Source organism: Eschrichtius robustus, chromosome 5 (genome assembly GCF_028021215.1).
Source record: "Eschrichtius robustus isolate mEscRob2 chromosome 5, mEscRob2.pri, whole genome shotgun sequence".
NCBI lineage: Eukaryota > Metazoa > Chordata > Mammalia > Artiodactyla > Eschrichtiidae > Eschrichtius > Eschrichtius robustus.
In genome coordinates this window covers 7,746,801-7,769,081 of record NC_090828.1, presented here as the reverse complement: position 1 = coordinate 7,769,081, position 22,281 = coordinate 7,746,801, and the positions used below count along the sequence as shown (strand labels likewise).

Here is a 22,281-nt window from a genome sequence, read left to right as displayed (position 1 = left end):
GGGCCAAGGATTGCTTGCCTGGGAAGGATGTGCAGCTAACGTTTAATAGAAATCTGTGAAATGACCGACCTCAGCCAAGCTAAGTAGAGGCCTGCCATCTTTCATCCGTGGGAAAATACGCTGCAGCAAAAGTATTCAGAAAACAGCACTGATTATCCGCTTTGTGTCCGTCATTGCAAGACAGGTAAGACACGGATGGTCCAGAGCATGCTCCGTGCTGGGCTGATAGGAGCCGAGAGAAGATTCCTGTTCTAGTGAAGGAGAGCACTTGAGAGCAGGTTGGAAATGGCTTCTCCAAGGATGTTCCAGGCAGAGCAGTGCAAGGGTTTGGTATGTTCTGGGATGTGCAGGCCTTTGGCATGGCCGTGTCACAGGAAGGGCTCACAGAGGCAGTGGGAGATGTTATTGGAAGTGGAACCAGGGCCAATCTTGGAGGACCTTGTTTGCTCTGCCCTGAGATATGAGTGTTTTCTTGAATTCAGATTGGTACCATCGAAGCATTTTACATATGGAAGTGATGGGATAGGACTTTCTTTTTAGAAAGATCTCTCTGGAGGCTCTGTGGAGAATGAATTAGAAGGGGCCAGTTAGTGGTAATCTAGGTGAGATCGCTAACCTGAAGTCATACAGCTGACAGGAAGCCACAGGTGAGAAAGACACTGAGGAGGTAGAATCAGAACCCAAAAAGGGAGGGGGGTGGACACATGGATGGATACTCCTGGGTCTCTGACTGGCAAGCGGGGCGGCTGTGGTGCCACCCAGGAGAGTGCCCCCCCACCCCGCCCCATCGCAGGAGGAAGAGCAGGCGTCAGCTGGGGACCCTCTGAGCTTGAGGTGCCTGGCGCCATCCTGTTAAAGGCCGCAAGGTGGCCGGCCTCGGAAGTCTGGTGTGCCTCTGCTACCGCACCTCAGGTTCTCCCTCCACTCAGGGTACATACGTGTTCCCGGAAGCATCAGAAACACGTGTGCCTTCCAAAGTACACTAAGCAGGACTAGAAACACGACATAAAGGCTAGTGAGAGAGGCGGCGTGAGCGCACACGGGGACGGAGGAGCAGCACGTGGCACAGCACGAAAGCCTCTGTCCCCCCACCGTGAGCCAGGTTGCCAGACAGGGCTTCCCTTGGGCACGGGGCTGGAGGAGAGCAGCCATCATCAGCTCTCAGCTTCCCCCCACCCCCTTACCTTCTCCTCTCTCTTCCCAGACAAGTTCTTCTCATTTGTTTAAAGAAAAGAAAAAGAAGAGTGAATTCACTCCCAGTCCTTTTGAAACCCAACATGTCAGTGATAGATGAGGCAGTATTCTTTAACTTCAGAGGAGAAAAAGTGAGTGAGTGAACGCGAGCCAGGGGAGTTGAAAAGTCCAAGGGAACAGGAGACACATGGGGTGACCCCGCCGTCAGGAGGAGCGCCCTCAATCCCACCCCTGCTGGTGCCATGCAAAGGCACAGACAATGCCACTTTCAATAAATCATGAAGGATCCTGAATACCCATTTTTGTCTGTTTTCAATGGACCTTGGGCATATTGCTTAAGATATGGCCAGCCATTTGTGCTGTGTTCCCAGCTACTCAAAGGCTCGAAGTCAAGTGCTCTCTGGACTATATAATGGAGGCTTTGCATAGGGGATTTTGGGGGAGATTTTTTCAGATTTCCATAGCTAGTCATAGTAAAGGTGACTTCGTGGGTAGTGTGGGCCATTGTCACCCTTCAAACATCCATCCTTTGAGTGATGCTGAGCTTTGTGGGGTATCCATGCAGCGCCTAATTCGATCACACATCTGACCCCTGCCTCTTTTTGGCACTGCCCCCTTCTCTGTGCTCACTGGGCTGCTGGAGGCCTCTGCACAAACCCTGGCTGTCCTCTGGACGCATTCTCTGCTAAACAGAGCCCTTGACTGTTTGTCCCGCTCTCAGAATTCTAGGCCCCCTAGTGAATCTGGCCTGGGGAGTGGCTGCTTCTCATGAGGGTATGCTCGTGAAGATGCCTGTTGGAAGCGCCTTTCAAAAGTCCCCGGGTTGTTTCCACAGTGGAGTCTTGGGAAGCAAAGAGAAGAATAACCTGAGGTCATTTAAGGGCTGGCTGGTCATTTCCTTAATCGTCTGTGACCGTTAAGAGTCTGATTTTCTATAAAGAAGCACAGAGGCTTCCTTGGCTTGTTATGAATAATAACAAACAGCTAGAATTTATTGAGCACCTGCCGTTTGCCAAGTGCTTTCACATGTTACCTCATTTAATCCTTAAACCTTATACCCATTTTTACAGATGAGGAAACTGAGACTTGAGGTTAAATAACTTGTCAAAAGTCACATAGCTAGAAATGGCAGAACTAGGATAGAAACATTCCTTATTCTGCTTAATTTTTGTCTTTCTCTTGTTTTATATTCTTCTGCGAATCTGAACAAATGGATCAAGTCCTACTCTTAGGATGACTTTGAAGAGCTATCTTAAAATACTGTGTAATTCCATGTATATAACATTCTTAAAATGACAGAATGATAGAGCTGGAGAACAGAGTTGTGGTTGCTAGGAGTTTAGGGCTGGTGGGGGGAGAGGGAGGTGGCCCAAGGGGGATCTTGGTGGTGAAGGAACAGTTCTATATCCAGGTTGCTGTGGCAGTTACACGAATCTGCACGTGTGACCAAATGACATAGAACTAGACACACATAACATGCCAATGTGTTTCGTGGGTTTGATGTTGTGTTATAATTATGTAAGATGTCACCTTTGGTGGAAATTGGGTAAAGAATACATGGGGCCTCCCTGTTGTACCTTTGCTATTTCTGTAAATCTATGATCATCTCAAAACAAAAAGTGGGTTGTTTAATGCACCTGAGTGGGACGCCAGCATTACACCTGGAAAAGGCCAGGCCTCAGCTCAGAAGTTGCTTGCTCTCAGGAAGCAGTCCACATCATAAAGCTACAGGTGGCCTAGGAGGAGAACACACACTAGAAGAGGGTCTGGGATTTAGCCTCTGTCAGACGTAACCCGAGGCTCTGTCATCTTGTGGGAAAGTACTGAACTGAGAGTCAGGGCCCCTGGGCTCAAGTCCCAGGGCTGCAATTGTGTGACCTGGGGCAAGCTTCCCAACATCTATGAGCCTCCGTGTCCCCAGCTGTAAAGTAGGAATGGTAACAGCACCCACCCTATGAGGTTGTTCAGAGATCCACCGATAGAACACATTAATGTGCTTAGCACAGAAAGATTTACTGTGCTTATTCATTTTTGTTACCATCATCAATGTGATTTTATCTATTCCAAAGTTGTACCCTCTGCTCTATAGTCAGACCAATCTTGTACATATTCACAGAACAGCACGTATTTATTCTTACTTCTCTGGTTTGGGTCATTTATTCTTTCAACAATTCTTTCTTTTTTTTAAATATTTCTTTCTTTCTTTATTTGGCTGCGTCAGGTCTTCGTTGCAGGATCTTCGTTGTGGCACGCGGGATATTTCATCGTGGCGTGCGGGCTCTAGAGCGCGCGGGCTCAGTAGTTGCGGTGCGCGGGGTCTCTAGTTGTGGCGCGCGGGCTTTAGAGCGCGCGGGCTTCGTTGCCCTGTGGCGTGTGGGATCTTAGTTCCCCGACCAGGGATCAAACCCTCATCCCCTGCATTGCAAGGCGGATTCTTAAGCACTGGACCACCAGGGAAGTCCCTCAACAATTGTTTCTTAACTGCCTACTTTGTCGAAGACTCTTGGAGATACAGTGATGGATGTGACCCGTGTGGTCTGTGCCCAAAGAGAGCTGAAGTCTTGTTTTTTCCTGTTACTTGGAATCTTCTATCTGTGTCTTTCAAATCCTTGCTGTCCTTGCAGACTCACAGGCCTCATCTATTCCATGCAGGCCACTCTACCAGATACTTCTCTGAGCTTCGACAGCGCTGGAGTCAGTGTGACTTAGTCATCTCTGCCAGCCTAGACCGTCCTTTTCCCCTGTGCCTCCTGGGGTGCCCGGCACGGTGCTGAGCAGCACAGGGGGCGTGTTTAGCAAGTGCTTGCCCACAAAATTATAAAGTTCATGGCCAGAAGGAGCCCAAGACAGTATCTCTTCCGAGGCTTTCACTTCACAGATGATGTTATGGGCAGAGGCCCTTGGCCTACATAACGGAAGCTGGCTCTCCGGTCCCCAACACTTTATCAGTAGGATATTAATAGATCCTACATTAATCTTAGTTTTTGTTGTTGTTGCTTTGTTTTGTTTTCATTCCTGCTATCCAGTATTTTGACTAGCTGACTGGCGTTTCTTCTTTTGCAAACCCTGAGGTAAGAAGCCCTTGGCTGTAGTTGTGCTCTTCCTACTACCTACCTGCGTGACAGTCATAGCAACCAGAGGGCAGGTTCGTTGAAATGGAAAACCAGAGCCAGTCCACATCTTCCTCTCACTTGCTCTCAGTTGAGTGGGCTTACCTGCTACCTCCAGTCTGCCGGCAGGACCCTGCCTCTGGCAGGCCCACCCAGGCATCTGTCTCCTCCGGTCCGGCTTCTCCACCTGAAGCTGGGCGGGCGGTCTGCGCAGCCTCTCGCTCGGGCGACTTGCCTTAAATTCCAGTTGTTCTTCCGTCAGACCTTTGCCAGCGAGCCCTGAGAGACTGACTCTCTGAACGCCAGTTGCTGTCCTACGCCTGCTGGAATCTAGAGGAGAGAAGAAAATTGTCGGAGCCCCCAGCTTCCAGCTTGGTGCCCTCTTTATAGATGAAGAAATAGCAAGTGTGGCCCAGTGAGAAATGCACAGACTGTAGTTAGATGGGTTTGGGTTCCATTTCTAGGTCTGCCAGGTGTTGATTGCTGTATCACCTGACCTTGGTTGGGCAGGCAAGTTACTTAACCTCTCTGCACGTCAGTTTCCTCACCTTTAAAATGGCAGTAATAGTACCTGTGCACGTGAAGTTCTTGGTGCTGTGTCTGGTTGAATGTGGAACCTCTTATTTCTGCTGCTTACTGCAGGCGCCTACATCACCTAGAAGTTCTTTTTTAATAAAGGTTCGTGGGACTCAGAAACAGTCATCGATGGGGATTTCTCTATTGGAGCTTACAATCTCGTCAGACGGTATGATAGTTAAACAAATATACAGCTGGAGACTTGTTTCAACTTGAGAATAAATGAGAAGAATCAGACCACGATAGAAGCGATTTTCCCACATCCGGACTGTCGGAAGCCAGCCCTCTGCCGTGCTCTAGCAGGTCGCTGCGGCCTCTTCCTTTCCCAGGTGGAGATTAACAGACAAGTTGTTGCCAGTGCAGAGGCGCTGGGCAGCCTCCATGTTGAGGCACATCTGCCAACCTGGCAGGGCCTTGGAGGCTTTTCTGTTGAGGAGTGAGCCTCATGTAGGGGCACCACGGCCTCCCTGCCTACTGCTTCAGTAGGAAGCAGCCCAGGAGAGCTGGTCACCTGGGAATACAGTAGGGCTGCCCGGCCACCAAGCCGCCGCAAGTGCCGGCAGGGCTGCTGAAGAAGACGGGACACTTTGAAGCATGCGTCCTCCTGCGGAGTGCCCTCCTGCTGTGTGTCCTTTGCAGAGAGAAGTGGCTTCCCAAATATCACTCCAGTTAAGAAGTTGAACCCTATTAATGTGGAAATTCCTTGGGTTTTAGAGTGATCACATCTGGGACTGTTGAGTCCCACCCAGTCAGCTTGTTCCAGTGTGTCCTCTTTTCAATTTGATCTCAACTCGTTATAAGAAATAACCCTAAGCTTTATGACATCAGGAACATTTATCAGGTGTTTGCCATAGTCAGGTACTGTTATAATGTGTTTTCTTTCCCCTCATTTAATTTTCACAACCATATGAAGCAGGTACCATTATTGTCCCCATTTTACAGAGGAGGAAACTGAGGTACAAATAGGTAAGGTAACTTGCCAGGGGTCGTGTAGCTCATAAGAAGTAAAGCCAGATTTCAAAACCAGCCTGAAGTGTCTACACCCTTTACTTCTCTACCGTGTTGCTTGTTGTTTATAGGTACACCCACTCGAAAGCGAAATGAGCTCATTTCTGGTATAGTAAGACCTATATGTTCCAGGCAGGAGGGTTGCAGCAAAAGCTTGAACGCTTAAGAGTGCTAGAAAGAAAACTTGTCCAGTGCTGTGGGCAGTTATTCTAGAGGATCCCCAAGGTCCCTGTGAGAGCCTCTGACTGTCCCCTGAATTCCAGCCCAGAGCCCCTAGAGAGATTATACAAAGGTTGGAGAGAAAACAGATTTCTGCTTAATGAAAATGTTCCCCTAAGATTATTGTGAAACTTATTTTTTTAACATTTAACATTGTGTCTAGTTTCTTAAATGATTTTCAACTACGCAAGATTATCCACGGATTCTCTATTACCAAAGCTGATGTTTCAGTTAGCAAGGCAAATAGAAAGTCTGTTCATTTTCCTTCTTGCTGGATCCCAGCCCTTTCTAATATCCTCTACTAACCTCTTTAATTTTTTTGATCTTTGCATTTCATCTTAGCTGTAAGCTTCTTTCTGTATTTTCTTTAAAGTTCACAATACCCATATGTTCTTTGGTCTTTACCATAGTTAGAATGGTACCTATTCGATTGATATAGTGTTCAAAAAGAAAAAGGCTCTTTAAGACACTAGTAATTATTTTGGATGAGAGTAGGAACCTCCCTCTGGTAACCCCAGGTATGGGCCTCCTAGGTGTCCCTTCCAGATTGTTCTGAGCAATCCAGTAAGCGTTGTCAGGTCAACAGGCATTTTGTGACTGGGTGGCCGTGGCCAGTGATCTTTTGCCAGGAGGTGCTGCTAAGCCCTCTGCTGCAGCTTGAAGGCTGGTTGCAGGAGGAGGACAGTAGGGCAGATTGGCTGCCCCAGGACCAGAAGGGACCTGAGAATGTTGTCCTGGAATATGTTGTCCAGACATCTGGCCTCATCTGGGAGGAAGGAAGCACAGTGGGCATGGAATCAAGTCATGAACTTTGACAGTTGCTCTTGGCTACGTAACACAGCATTATGCAGGGGAATTCTTCACTGCCACCTCTTTCTCATTAAAAGAGGTGAGCGCCGGTCCTCCTAAAATCTTCAGAGCTTTTCTTCTGACAGATATAGCAGGGACTTATTATGGATGCTTTCCTCCAGTAAACCTAGAAAGTATCTCACATTCATCCGTAAAATAAACCACAAGGATGACCGTAGAGGAACTCAGCTCCATTTTACAGGTGGGAAGGCTAAGGCCATCAGAACCCCACACGATCCCGGAGTCTGGGGAAGAACAGAGACAAGGCCAGAGCTGCTGGCTCCCAGCTTGGGGTTATATAACTCCTTCAACTCCTCAAGTCCCTGGAAACTGAGGCCAATTCCCTGGAAGAGCATTCTGTTCTCTCCTGTTTTTTCAAGAATAGAGCCAGCTTGATCACTGGCTCTGAGGCATGTATGAGAATGACCCGTTTTCTTTCTTCCATGAACTGAATGCCTACCGTCATGATCATTGTTTAATCAAGTTGTATTCGAACTTGCCTGGATCTCATATTTTTATGTATGTTTGGCTTATATTTTGAAGAACCTTATTTTATTTATGTATACTCTCATCTGTTTCCAAAAAGGATTTGAGAAGACTTGCAACAAAGGAAATAAACAGTAAAATGAATACAGTAGAAAGAAAGACAGAAAATCAGAGCCAAGGAAAAGAGGCAGAAGTAATAGGACATCTATAAGAGTGAGCGTAATTTCTGAGGCCGGACGTCATATTATCTGACTTCAGTATCGGAAATGCAGAAATAGCTTCCTGCTTTGTGGGGAAGAGACAGATTTCATAAGGTTACTTCTTAGAACAAATCTCGCTGAAAGTCAAGGGATACTTTTCCTAGCACTAAAAGCAGTTTCTCACATGAGGCTTGATATCGGGGGCATTAAGTGTTATAGTGGACAGATTTTTACATTTGTGGCCAATGAAGAAGGAGGTGTTATAAGGCTATTTCTTAAAATAAACTCGGGTGAAAGTTGAAGGATAAAACACAGCTTGAGGAAGGCAAGTAAGCTAGTGAACAAGCTCATGTCATCTACAGGTGTCACTTCCCTGTAGCCTAACTTGACTCGAGGACAAAGCCTAGACCACCTGCCTGAGTGAGCAGATAGCCTGTCACTTAGGCTGCTTCTGACACATTTCCCTTGTGTCCGCTGTGCGTGTGATGGAAACTATGTAGCAGAGGCGCTGAAGTGGGAGGCTCTGGCAGGTGGACATTCTCCACTGTTGGGGGCAGGACCACAAGCTTTAGAAAGTAGGTGGCTAGGCTGCAAAACTGATACATTCTAAATGCCAGGAGACCCAGACAAGCTCTCCGTAAGATGCACAGCCACCTCCATGCATGTGGAGGGGCCATATGCGGTTCCCACAGTCAACATGGGCACTTCCCTGTGGAAGCAGCTTTGGGCAATTCCAGTCCCTGAAGAGTGGTTGGCCCGAGCCCTAGAGCTCTGAGCAGAGATGGCTCTGGTCTGGTAATGTCCCAACACGAGTCACCCTCTTTGGCTGTGAAAATCCTCAAAAATGCTCCAGCTCTGAGTGGGTCGAGCACATCGGTTGCACCATCCCTCTGCATGCGACACGTGCAGACTTGCTCACCATGCTTTGTATTCCCCATTGCCATGTTTCTCAGGAATTTGAGGGGTAAAAATGTGGCCCAGTGACCAGGGAAGGCCTGATCAGGAAAGCTGGGGCAAGGGAACACCTGTTCTGCTAACACAGGTGCTGGGAAGGGGGATGAGTTCTTCTGTGCTGGTCTCACCCAGCGATAAAGGCAGACGTGCTGTGGAGTCATGGCCCACAGAGCTCTACTGCCCCGGCCTTGCTGGTGAGCCATGAAGTAACCCTCAGACAGGCGGGCAGGAGGAGTCGGGGCTCTTCTGTCCCGGGACTGGCTTGCTGACTGAGGCAAACCCAGGATGAACCAACCAGGTTGGCCTCTGTGACTCCTGACTAAAGAGCAGCCTTCCCTATGGACTGACCATAGCTCTGGAGACAGGCGGCTTTTCTTCTGAGCGAGTAAAACTTCAGCACTGAAGAATCCTTGACCTGTCATTTTTAACCTTAATGAGGATAGAGCAGCCTTCCCTATGGACTGACCATAGCTCTGGAGACAGGCGGCTTTTCTTCTGAGCGAGTAAAACTTCAGCACTGAAGAATCCTTGACCTGTCATTTTTAACCTTAATGAGGATAGAACGAGCCTCTGGAACAAGGTGCAGTGGAGTCAGGAGAAGTGGCTTTAAGTGAAAACACAGCTGTGGGGTTTACAGACGGCGCTGCAGGGAGGCGTCATCCAGTGGGAGCGGCCAGCCTCGCTATAGACTTTCCAACACTAATGAATCGGGAACTCCATGCTGAACAGGATTTAGTTTGATGGGTCCCTGTGCCAGCAGATGGATGTATTTTTCTTGAAAGACCAAGGTGCCAGAAATCTCCATGATTACGTTACTGGAGCAAGGTTCTTTTCTGTGGTTTGTGCAGTTGAGCGTCAGGGCTGCAGGATTCTCTTGCTCTTTCTCACTCTTATTTTTTCCAGGTCAGAACCAGAGCTTGGGGTGGGGAGGAAAATCCTGCTGAATGAGCAAGTTCTTTCTTAAAAAGCTTTCTCCAAGTCCAAAAAGACTTCAGTGGGCTTAGGAGAAAGAAACCTAATACATTGCCATAGAATCACTGTGAACCAAGCGAAAGCCAAGTGCACAGCATCTTTGTCTTATAAAAGAAAGCAGAGAGGAGATGGAAAAAAAGAAATAATGCTTAGGAAATCCAAACCAAACAACGAAAACTAAAGAAGAGAAACTAAAGATCACCTCAGAGAACGTGAAGATTTCCTTCTAATAAGATTTTTCAATTGCAAAACCAAGGCTCAGGTAGAAGTAACTTTTCTCTTCTTTTTAAGCATGGCATAAACGGCATACCTGAGATGTTTGAACTCTGATGGGGTTTGCCACTTTCAGCTTAAGGGAGACTTGGACACCCTGCAAGACCAGTGGACTGTGAGGGGAAGAGTCAGCCGCGGAGACGCTGGAGGCTTCCCAGCCTGGTCCTTGACCTGCATTTGAACCTTGGTCCTAATAGCTAGCAGATTGAAGCAAGCTCACTGGCCTCCCGGAGAGCCCATGTTGGTTTGAACTAGAGCAGTGCTGGCCACAGAACCAGCACTCTGCTTTCACCAGCTACCTCTCTCCTTACTCCCCTGTGAGAGGAACTCGGAGCTGGGTCGCGGAGGTTGCCCCCGGTCGGTCACGGAGCAGCCTGCGGAGAGGGGAACCACTCTCTTATGCCCGGCCTGCAAGTGCCGTCCAGGCCATGGCCAGAAAGAGAGCCGGTTGCCTGCCAGAGGTCATCTTGGAGCTGTTGTGGACGAGACAGGCAATTGCTAAACTTCTTAACACATCTCTTACCCTACCAAAGTCAGGCCAGCGTTTTCGAAAGCACCAAAGGCTCTGAGCTGGTATTACTTAGCCGATGGAGTTTAGTACCAAGTGGCCTGTGTGTATGTTCTCCAGGAATGTGGCTGTTTTGGAAAGCCAGCTGTGCACCTGAGCAGATTAAAGGCCAATTTGCTCATTAGCCCAGGGGAACATCTAGCAAGCCACCCTCAGCCACCTTTCCTGTCCCGTCCCATTACTCTTTTTCAGTCATTCTTATGAATGTAATCTGGCCCATTGGCTTCACTGGGCTGGTGTACAGAGTAAGGTCATGCTTCCTTTAATGGTTACATTAAATGACTCCATGGACCCCTCTGCTGCTTAGCCCGGGGCGTTCATTCTTCCCCTTAGGTTCCCCTAAAGGCTCTTCCTCAAGCAATGTCTGAGAGCCCTGAGGAAGCCTTCCTTAGTCCTGAATCGGTCGTTCTTATTGCTCACCTGTTGTCACCAGCTGGGAGGATGGCCCTGTGGCCTCCCTTGCCTCCCTCTCCCACCCTAGACCCGGAGGGGCTGCAGGAGGACCTTTTGCAGACCTACCAACCCCCGTAGGGCCTCCACCCCCACGTTCCCACAGCCCGTGCGGCCCCTTCCACTCACCCCTGCTCTCCGTCAGCTCACCCACGGTGCCGGTTTCCCTGAGGCAGGAGGGCTAGGTCAGAAGGGGTCCCAGCAGGAGTCTCACACTCTAGCTGCCCAGGGCCTACCCTCCTCTGTGATCTGGCCTGAGCCCCTGAAAGCAGAAGCCTCTTCTCTTTCCTGCTTGAGAGAGATTGGCTTGTCCTTTGTCCAGAGGAAAGGCTTGTCTCTAACTAGACCCATTTAAAGGCCTCCTTCCTCTGCTGCGAGAGGCTGACAGAGCAGCCTTGTTACTGCCTCGTGGGCCCTTTGCTGCCTTCCCTCCTTACCCAGTACCAGGAATGCTGTGCAGTTGCAAACTGTCCTCCCAGGGAAGAGGTTGGCTCGTAGCGGGCTCTTCTGCTTGACATGGCAGCTGCCTCTGGAAAGGGAAAGCCGGATGTCATGAAGTCTCGGAGTAGCTGTCATCCTTGCAGGCCAGCGTTCCAAGCTGAGCCACTCTGTGGATGGACCCCTGTAGGCCTTGATTAGAGCCAGCACTGGCACAGATGGCAGCCTGTAGGCCTGCCTGTTTCCTTGCCACGCTTGGCTCATGGGATGTAATCAGTAAATACTGTTGAGTGAAGGACCGAGTGCCTCTTCATAGGCACTGGCAAGATGGGAGCTTCTGGGCACCGAGAGGATTTGAGCCACTGCTTGTAGTCTGGTGGCACAGTGACTGAGGGGTGGCACACGTGCGGCAGAATCTCTCTACAGAAGTGAGAGTGATTACAAACTCGGGTGAAATTGGGTGACTTTAGGAGCTTGCAGGGGAACATGATTCTGTGCCTGTAAATTTTTTTTTTAATTAATTAATTAATTTATTTCTGGCTACGTTGGGTCTTCGTTGCTGTGAGCGGGCTTTCTCTAGTTGCGGCGAGCGGGGGCTCCTCTTCGTTGTGGTGCGCGGGCTTCTCATTGCAGTGGCTTCTCTTGTTGCGGAGCACGGGCTCTAGGCGTGCGGGCTTCAGTAGTTGTGGCACGTGGGCTCCGTAGTTGTGGCTCACGGGCTCTAGAGCGCAGGCTCAGTAGTTGTGGCACATGGGCTCAGTTGCTCCGCGGCATGTGGGATCTTCCCAGACCAGGACTCGAACCTGTGTCCCCTGCTTTGGCAGGCGATTCTTAACCACTGTGCCACCGGGGAAGTCCCTGTGTCTGTAAATTAAATGACTGGAGCAGTTAGTTGCTGACAGGTAAATGAGATGCTCCAAATCTCTACTCTGCAATTCAGCTCAGAGACATGCTTCGGGCACCTGCTGTGGAAAGAGATAAGGGCACTGAGTGCCCAGGGTACCTGGTGAAGCTACCCATCCCGAACCGTTGGACTCACTGGGGAGAGTGGCCCTGCCTCCAGTTACCAGAGGAGGGAATAATAAAAGATCCACTTTTACAGAGAGAATCTCAAAGGATGTGTGGGATCTTGCTGGGACAGACAGGAAGGGCTCCCCGGGAAGCAGTCGTGGCACAAGGAGGGGCCCAGAGGTAGGAGAGTGCACGGCTTGGTCCAGCCTCATGCAGTGAGCTGTGCAGTTGTAGAAGGAACGCACGGAGCTTTGCAGCAGGACGACGCCGGGGCGCTCTTCCCTGTCTGGCAGACTCGTGTTTCTCCTTCAAGACGCCCGTCCTCTGCCCTGGGGCCCTCCCAGGTTGGCACACCCTCCTCGGCACTTGCCACCCCACCGGTCCCTTGGTCACAGTCCGTATTTGTTCACGTGGGCAACCAGCCCCCAGAGGGCCTGGGCCGTGTTTAATTCATGAATATATTTCCGACACATAGACAGCAGGAAGCCATCAAGGTCCTTACAGATGGAAGTGTCATCAGGCTTGTGTTTAGAAGGATGGCTCAGCTGTGTTATGGAGAGTGGATTAGAGAGAGCAGAGCCAAGGGAGTGGAGTGTGTCGGTGTCCTCGAGAGAAATAATGAGCAATTACAAAGAGCGGCCGAGGCCCGGAAGGCTGGCAGGGACCGGGCACGGCTCCCTCGAGGCCCTGGCTCTACTTTTCTCTGAGTCTTTTGAGTCTGCTTCCTTTGTGAGTTGGCTTCATTCTCAGGCTGGTAGCAAGCAAGTTGCAGCAGTTCTGGCCCTCGTGCCCGGAAGCACCCAGCAAACACTGGCCTCCGTTCGATCACATGACCATTCCTGAACCAGTGCCTAGGGCCAGGAAATGCCGCGCACTGACTGGCTTGGGTTCCCGATCAGTTACTGAAAGGTGTATGAGGTTACCTTAGAACCGCCAGGCCCAGCCCCGGAGACTGGATCTGCTTCCCCTTGAATCCCCTGGCCTGGGGTGGGAGGGCGTATAGCTGAATGAAACTAGAATACCATTAGGAAGGAGGAAATGACTGCTAGACATGCACTTACGTCTGCTGTGGGGACCAGCTGGACCAATTCATTCACGTATTGAACCGCGCACATAGTAGGCGCCTGCTCCCACACCCTACACAGACGTGTAGGTCCCTACACACCTGCAGGGACGCGCTTTGTGGACTGGTTTATCTGGGCAACATCATCTCATCCTCCCGAATGAATATCAGACCTCTCATGGAGGAACCCACGCCCCACCCCAACCTCTGACTCTCCATTTCTCGACTTCTCCTTGGATCTTGTGATTGACTGTTCCATCTCCAAGATCAGACATGGCCTACTGTCTGACCACAGCCTCCAGTACCCCCCACTTCCTCACCCAGTGACTCCCACAAACCCTCTCCTTGACCTCATGGACACCTCGGAGGCCAGTATAGGCCAGTGGTTAGCAACATGGACCACACTTCAGTTCTGCCACTTACTTGCTAATTTACTTAAACTTCTCTGCAGCGTAAGGATAGGAGCCAACCTCGCAGGGTTGTTGGGAGGATTAAATAAAGTCACACTTGAAAGGTGCCTAGGACAGAGGACATACCCAAAAAATATTAGCGCCATACAAGACATCTTTCACCCAGACTCTTCTGTTTTCTTCCAGTCAGTCCCTTCCATTTGTTTCCATTCCATTTCCTGCCTGTGTCCCCATAGAGTCCCTGATCCATCTGTTGCCAGTATTATACCTCTACTCCCTTGATCCCTCAAACCTATTCTTCCCTCAGACCTTTCTGGCAAATGCTCAGCTCTGCACCCACCTACCTTTCTTCATGCCAGCGTCTAGGTTGTTAGAAAAAAAATCATCTGGGCAGATGGTTGCTATGGTAACTTCAGATCCTGTGGCCTCAGCTAGACCCTTAATGCTCCCTGGCAATCCTTATGCTCTTCTCTGGTCAGCTGTTTCCCCTATTCTTCAAAGAAGCAATTTCAAACTTTCATCATATTCCTCCAACTTCCGTTCCTTCCCTCACCAAACCCTCCATTCCTTGCAGATAATTTGGCCTCCTAATTCTTAGAAAAGAACAATAATCAGGCTGGAACATTCCAAGCCACCACCATGCCCGCATACCCCCCCACCAAATCCATAGATAGACCTTCAGCCCCACCCCGCCTTCCCTACTGCTGCAGTGAGAAAGGGTCTTCACTTGCATGTTGGATTCCAACCCCTCCTGTCATCTCAGACACCTCGACTCCTCACTTATCTCTCTCCTGTGTCTTCAACCCCTCCCTCTATAGTTCCTCCTTCTATCAGCATTTAAACAACCAGTCTCTGTCATCTTACAGTCCACTCTCCTTCAATCCCACATCCTATTATCCAATCCCATTCCATTCCATTCATCTTGGCTCTTCCCTACCACTCTCTAATTTGCTGAAAGAGTTAACACTCATGATCCCCATTTCCTCACGTTCTGCTCATTTTTCAACCCATCGCACCCTGATCTCTGCTTCCACCACTCTCCTGAGAGTTCTCGTTGCTAAATCCAACGGATTCTTTGTTTGGATGCTTGTTCCTCTCTTACTTGACCTCTTAGAAGGATTTGATGCTGCTGAGTGCTCCCTCCTTGAGACATGTTCCCGCCTTGGCTCCTGTGACATCATAACTTAGAACACCGTGGTTACTCCTTCTCAGTCTCCATTGTCCAGCTCTTGAATGTAGCTGTTCTATCGAAAACCTCATTTTTACTCAACATACTCTCTCGGGACCATCTCATCCACTCCAGTGGCTTCAGTTGCCATCTGACTTCCCATCCAAAGTTTCCCAAACTTGTACCTCCAGGTTACAGTCTTGCTTATAAAATTCAGAATTGTTTATACAGCTGCCTACTGGTCATCTCCACTAAGATACCTCTTAGGCACCTTAAAATCAGCACTCCCGACCCTGCTATTCCTCCTTATCACGGGAAGCATCTTCCTGGCTCTCCAAGGCAAAGAACCTTAGACATTGTCTTTGGCTCCTCTCTCTCTTGCAGAGTTTATTATCTCCAGGCCATCACCAAGTCCTACAGTTCTGGTAAGGTGGCAAGGACATAGGTTCTGGTTGAAATTCCAGTTCTAACTGTGGTTTGAACAAATTACTTCACCTTTTTCCAACTCAAGTTCCTCACCTGTGAAAAGGAAATAGTAATACCGAATTCACATGGCTGTGGTCATGGGGGACTTCTCTGGCGGTCCAGTAGTTAGGACCCCGTGCTTTCACTGCCAAGGGCCCGGGTTCGACCCCTGGCCGGGGAACTAAGGTCCCACAAGCTGTGCGGCACGGCCCCAAGTAAACCCAAAAACATAAAAACAAAAAAACAAAATAAAACAAACAAAAAACCAAATGGTTGTGGTCAGGATAAAGGAAAGCCCTTACTTGGTAGGCTTTCAATAAATATGAGTGTTCTTCTGTCCCCATTTCCTCTCTCCCCATCCCCATCACCTCCTCTGCTTACTCACCTTATTGTTGAATTGGTGTATATATAGTTTCTTGACCTTGAGAATCCCCCAGGAATGAAGTTTCCCATAATTCCTTCATGACTAAGGACAACAGCTTATATCTCATCATGCTTCTCATAAAGACTTTGGAAAATGCAAAGAAAGTAAAGCAATCACTGTTGCCATTTTGATATCGTTCCTTCCAGCCTTCTATGCATTCTTTGTTCTTTTTTTAATGTAGTTTTTTTTTATATAATTGAGTACGCATCCTGCTTCTTTTCATCTAATCCAGATATTTTCCCAGGTTAATAAAAATTCTTCATCAACAATTTAATGGCTGCATGCTATTCTGCATGTGACTACAGTATGGTTTATTTAACTATTTTGCTATTGTTGGTTTTTTAGAGTCTTTCCAATAAATAATACTGAGGTAAACAGTTTTACAAAAAAAAAAAAACCCACTTTTCCTCCTACGTTTATAATTTTTCTAAGCCATAAATTCATAACTTGAATCACTGAATTGAAGGATTTGAAAATTACTAAGCAGTGCAGTCTGAAATGGGCTAAATGAATATAGGCCTTGCCTTAACTACAAAGAGGGAAGTAAAGAAAAAAGGGTTGTAATTAACAGATATTTTAAAATAATTGTTTTCTGTTTTACCGAAAGAGGGCTTGGAAGATCCAAGCAGTGCTCTGTGGGGAAAACATGCCTTTGACTTGAAGTTCCTGGGTCCATGATGGTAAAGGAGGGCTTGTTTCTGTTTTTGTATTTTCATCTGGGTCATTGAGAGGACAGGCCATTCCTACAAGCTCGTTTCCCTCTAAGGAAGAGAAAAATCATCCAGCATCTAATGATGCATATCATTAGTTGTGTTGCATATCATTAGTTGTGTTAACAGCCTTGCAGTTAAAAAAAAAAAAAAAAGTTATAACAATGTATCCTCCTAATGTGCAGTTAATTTTAGTTAAAACTTCCCTGGTGATTTTAATATTTTAATTTAATTTAACTTATTATTAGTTAGTTTGTTTGTTTGGCCTCGCCGTGCAGCTTGAAGGATCTTAGTTCCCCAACCAGGGATTGAACCTGGGCCACCACAGTGAAAGCACCAAGTCGTAACCACTGGACCGCCAGGGAATTCCCTCCCTGGTGATTTTTAAACCCAGTGAATTTGTGAATCTAGTAAATGACCCTGCATTTGGAAATGTTAGAGCTGCCATAGCCAACTGGGCTCTAGCAAGACACACACAACTCACTGAGCTCGGGCTTCCCAGCAACTCCCGAGCACTCCCCTCAGAATCCAGAGTTTATTACCAGATTCCTTGTTCCTGATCTTCCCTAATCAGGAACAGCTAATGAGTGCCTCAAAGTTAACATATCCAGGACTTCCCTGGCGGTCCAGTGATTAAGACTCTGTGCTCCCATTGCAGGATTGCAGGGGGCACGGGTTCGATCCCTGGTCAGGGAAGATCCCACATGCCTCGTGGCACAGCCAAAAAAATGTTAACATGTCCAAAACCAGACTTTGGACTCTCTACCCATCCCCGCATTCAGTCTTCTCACTCAGCAATGAAACAACCACCTGCCTGGTTGTTTAAATCAAAACCTTGAACCATCCTTGATTTCTTCTTTTCTGTCCTCACCACTCCCCAACACCAAATCCATCAGCGTATTCTGTCGATTCTACTTCTAAAAATTTACTTGAGATCTCAAATTGTCCATTTCTCTCCATCTTGCCCACCTGCCCTCTCGTCCCAGCCCCCATCACTGCTCACCTGCACTACTCGGTAGCCTCCCACGGGGCTCCTACTTCTGCCCCCTCCTCTACAGTCTTTTCTCTATGCAGTAGCCAGAGGGATCCTGCTAAAACTTAACTTTGGTCATGTCATCCACCCCTTCCTTAAAACATGTCACAGGCTTCCCTTTGCTAGTAAGGTAAAGGCCAGAAACTCTAACATGGCTGAGAAGGTCCCACGTACCCTGCCCTGGCCTTCCTCTCCAGCATCATTGCCCACCATTTCCCCATATACATCCTTCAGTTCCTGCAACTCCTGCACCGAGGGCTCTATACATGTTATGTTCTCTGCTGAGGAGGACCCTCTTCTCTCCCCATCCATCCTTTCCACAGTCTAGGTAACCCCTCCTTCCCACTTTCCCAGTCTAGGTCAGGTTATTTACTTCTAAACATGGGAAACATGGGAGGTTTTTTCCTTCTTTAGAGAACCTATTTCAAAGTTTCATATATATAAAAAAAGTTTTTCCATTCATCAGCATAATTATGTGATTGATGTCTGTCTCCTCTACTAGACCATAAGATCCTCTCTGCTTACTGTTCACTGTTCTTTCCCCATCAGCTAGCTCAGTGTCTGGCACAAAGTAGGTGCTTAATAAAAAAAAATTGGTTGCATGCTAACTGAAGAAGTTAAGTCCTGGTAACTGTCCTCCTTGACAACAGTGTCCTGTAAGGTGCGGGCTCTTCCCAAAGGGGGCAGACCCGGGTTCTCCATAACACATCATCTTGAGGGAGTGTGATTTCGCTTGTCATGTTGTTGTTGTTGTTTTTCATTTCAGCTGTCAGAATGAATAGAGCATGCTACCTAAAACTTACTCGTTTTTCTCTTCTCTCCTTATTCAGCTAAAGCTTGCTTTTACTCTGGACCACGAGACAGGATTGCCTCAAGGATGTCACATCTACGAGTACCGTGACAGCAACAAGTAAGTCACTCTGTGGGAAAGAGTGTCAGCTCATCCTGTCCTGCAGAGGTAGCACCCATAGTCTTCCTTACACTGGGCTTCCCTGACAAAGGGATTGTCAGGAAGGGAATCACACTTTTTGTGACTGTACTAGAAAATAGCTGGCACAAAAATATTTCTCCTGTAAAATCTCTTTTGCCCTTCAATATAGGACTTGGAATACTTGTGTAGGAGCAGGTGTAATGTATTAGAAGTCTGTTTCAAAGCAAACCTTCCTTTCCAGGCTCCAGCTCCTCTAGATACTCCGCTACCCACTCCGTCTCCAATCATGCGCTTGCTAACTGGGTTCACCGTGTGACTGTGGCTGTTGTTGTCATTCGGTCTGACTATACTGTGTTTACAGGTTTGTTGTGATAGGCCACCTTGTGAATGTTTCTTTTCTTTCTTTCTTTCTTTAAAAAAGTTTTTTAGATTTTTAAAATAATTTTTATTGGAGTATAGTTGACTTACAATGTTGCGTTATTTTCAGGTGTACAGTAAAGTGAATCAGTTACACATATACATATATTCACTCTTTTTTTAGATTCTTTTCCCATACAGGTCATTACAGAGTACTGAGTAGAGTTCCCTGTGCTATACGGCAGGTCCTTATTAGTTATCTACTTTTATATATAGTAGTATATATGTGTCAGTCCCAATCTCCCAATTTATCCCTCCCCACCCCCTTACCTTGGGAATTTTACAGTTGGGGGATTTCTGGGTACTTACAGAGGTTTAAGTTGGTGGCCTTATTAGAAAGATGGCACCTGGCGTAGTTTTATACACCTCTTCTCTTCATCACAGACTGCCTCCTTGACTGTGTATTTTTGTCTGTGGGCCAGTGAAAGTGGTGGTGAGTGAGGTAAAGGGAGTGTGCCCTGATGATGACAAGGACGGTGATGAAGGGTGAGGGCAGCTCCCCTTGGGCTCCTACTGGGTGTTAGGCACAGTCCAGGGACACTACGTTTGTTATCCCACTTAGTTCTCATGGTAACCTGAAGAGTTGTCTTTTATTATTGTTGTACTTGCAGAAGCTGAGGTCTAGGGAATGTATGTAACTTGTTCAAGGTCACTTGCCACAGCTGTGTGAGGCAGCGTCAGCATTATCACATTAATTCGGGGAAGAAAATAGATGAAAGGCAATTGATGTCCCAAGTTGCTACTTTTGGAAACTTCACTGATGACAAGAATAGTCCCAACCTGGACTCAAGGACTAATTGTTTGAACAGCCAACTGTTTAATTTTATCCAGTGGAAGGATCAAATAGGCACAGGCCAGTGGAATCATACATTACCTTCCAGAAGAGAAACTCATGTCTTCCTCAAGAGCTCATGCTCTGTTATGGGTGGAAGATGGGTTACCGTGTGCCTTCGTGACCAAATTTCCATTCAGATCACTTTCAAGGCATTATTCCTCTTTGTAATTTATCTTTAGGAGGATGCTATCGTCAGCTATTGTGTACCCTCAATTCCCACCAAATTAATCATTCAGAAAAGGTTGACCAAGCATCCTTTAACACCATCATTCCTCCTCTTGGATGGCACTGTTTCTGGAAGACAGTTACAGGATTTCTAGGCCATTGTGTCAGAGATACAATCTCAGCTTCTGATAATGCTTAGTTCAGCAGAGAAGTAGGGCTAGACTTCTCTGGGGTCAGGACTGACGGGGACAGGTGAGCGAGTCCCTTGGTGGCAGGGGCAAGCATTGTTAGGGAGTGAGAGAATTGTAAGCCATAAGCCCTCCTTGTCAGCGGTGCCCTGAGCTCCCTGATGCTTGCTGGATGGCCGTGGATGGCAGCCCCTCACACGACAGATTGTGGCCGCAGAAACACAGTGGTGTCAGGCTCAGGGGTGTTTACATACTCCAATTCTGGCCTGACTCTCTGCTCTTTGGAAATAAGGTTGGCAGAGTTTTTGTTCAGTGGGAGAAGGGCACCAGCTTTAAGTTCATGTCTGAGCAGTTCAGAGGTCCGTTGACAACAACTTACGTTTTCTTTGAAACTGATCGGAGAAAATAGCCTAGCTCTGTTTCTTGGCCTAATTCCCAACTCCTAGCATATTATCAGAATAAGCAATGTAGGAGAGAATGTAGGAGTTGTAAGTATTAATAAGCTTTGGACCAAAGACCTGTAAAAGAAAGCCTTTGTGTAGGAAACTGGGTAGGAGCCATGATCTCGGAAAGTATGGCTATCAGATGCCTCAGTGGTCCCTCCCTACCGTTCTCTCTTGCTAGAGGCAGTCTTGGGGTTTATTCTCAACCCGTGGACAAGTTTTCTAACCTCCCCGAGCCTCAGGTTTCTTCATCTGTTAAGAACAACGGGACTAATGATAACTTTTCTGGCATGATTGTCATGGGGATTGAATGGGAAGACATTGTCGCCGGCCTAGCACGTAGAATGCCCACAGTAAACGTTGATTGCCTCTCCTGAAAAATCGTCTCAGAAAAATCATCCTGACTTCGCCTCTGTTTTCCCAGTGCCAGCAGGGCCGCATCCCTGCACTGTGGCTGCAGCTGGCAGAGTTTTGAGTAGTAAGAGGCTGGGGCACTCTCCTCTGACTGCCCTCAGCTGTGCGCGCTCCGTCCGAAGGCAGCCTCCTCTCCCCACTGTGAGCTGTGAAGTCAAGCATGGAGAGCCCCGTGAGCTTGCCTGTGACTTTCTCCTCTCTCCCACGGTCTGCCCTGGGTTCCTCTGTTTACTGTTAGGGACAATTCCCTCGACTACCTGAATCTCAACCTTGGTGTTTAGGAAATGAGGAGATTCCACCCCAGGCCCTTAAGGGGCCCATGTTGTCTCAGCCAAGTAACATGCAGGCAACGGCAGCAGAGAGATGGGGTTCTACATATAGAAGAAATTAGCTGAATATTAGTTTGGTACATTTAATTATTGAAACTACTGCTTTTATCTGGGTGTTCTCTGCAGTGTAATTTGTAATCATTTTCGTATCTATCCCTGCCAAATTCAGTCCATCAGCAAAGAAGTTTTTCTGAATAAGTACTGTGGCTCTCGGTTAGTTCTCCCCAGTGGCCTTTTCCTATTAAATGGAATAGTCCTGAAAATAGGCACTCTGCCTTTATACTTCCTGGACTCTCGTGTCAGCTTCCTTTCCTGGAATATCCTAGTAGCCCCGATCTGTGACTCTATGTCATCCCATTCTTCTCCATCAGGAAGCTCGTTTAGCCTCTGTGCTCCAGGGAGGACAGGCCCTGGAACTTGTCCATCTCTGGTGGGACTTAGACTCTGGAGGGCACAGCTCTCAGGTAAGCATTCTTAAAGCTCTGAGGGCATTAGGGGAAAGAAGCTGCCCTATTGTGCCTCAGGTTAGATTAGTAAAGCTCTTCTCCTTGAATTATTCCGCCAGCCTCCCAAACACTGGTCAAATCTGCATCTAAGAGGTGTGAGTCTCCGGCCTCCCCCCCCCCACCCTGACAGGTACTGCCAGTCGCAAGCCACGGACCTGGGGACCACCTTCTTTTTCTCTGTTGCAGAAACTTCACCAGCCTTTCATATGCATGTTAAATCCAGTGAAGCCAGAACTCATTGAAAGTCATGTTTTTCAAATTAGGGCTTGGAGGTCTCTTCAGAGAGCAAAGAACAGGCCTAAAAGGGTGAACAAGTGATTCATGAGAATTCATTTCAACATTTATTAAGCCCCTACTCCATACAATGTATTGTGCGAGGCACTAGGGAGACAAAGATAAATGGGGCCTGGTCTGTGACCTCAAGGAGTTTGTGTAAACAGAAGAAGGCACTGCAGCACCCTCCAGGGTGCGC

At 47.9% G+C, this 22,281-nt stretch overlaps 1 protein-coding gene across 6 annotated transcripts in view; it reads left to right on the top strand.

The window, feature by feature from the left end:
• The window catches only part of DIS3L2 (DIS3 like 3'-5' exoribonuclease 2), a 389,397-nt gene that overhangs the window by 330,473 nt on the left and 36,643 nt on the right, over positions 1 to 22,281 (top strand). For 5 of the 6 annotated variants that reach the window (XR_011074112.1, XM_068544210.1, XM_068544212.1 and 2 more), the window contains one exon: positions 18,412 to 18,491. Coding sequence is in view for 5 of the 6 variants with exons in the window: in XM_068544210.1 (XP_068400311.1) it covers positions 18,412 to 18,491 (80 nt within the window). In the remaining variant the exon portion in view is untranslated. Of the gene's footprint in view, positions 1 to 18,411; positions 18,492 to 18,753; positions 18,805 to 22,281 lie in introns of those variants that run through there. The other variant, XM_068544214.1, reaches the window with a different exon arrangement.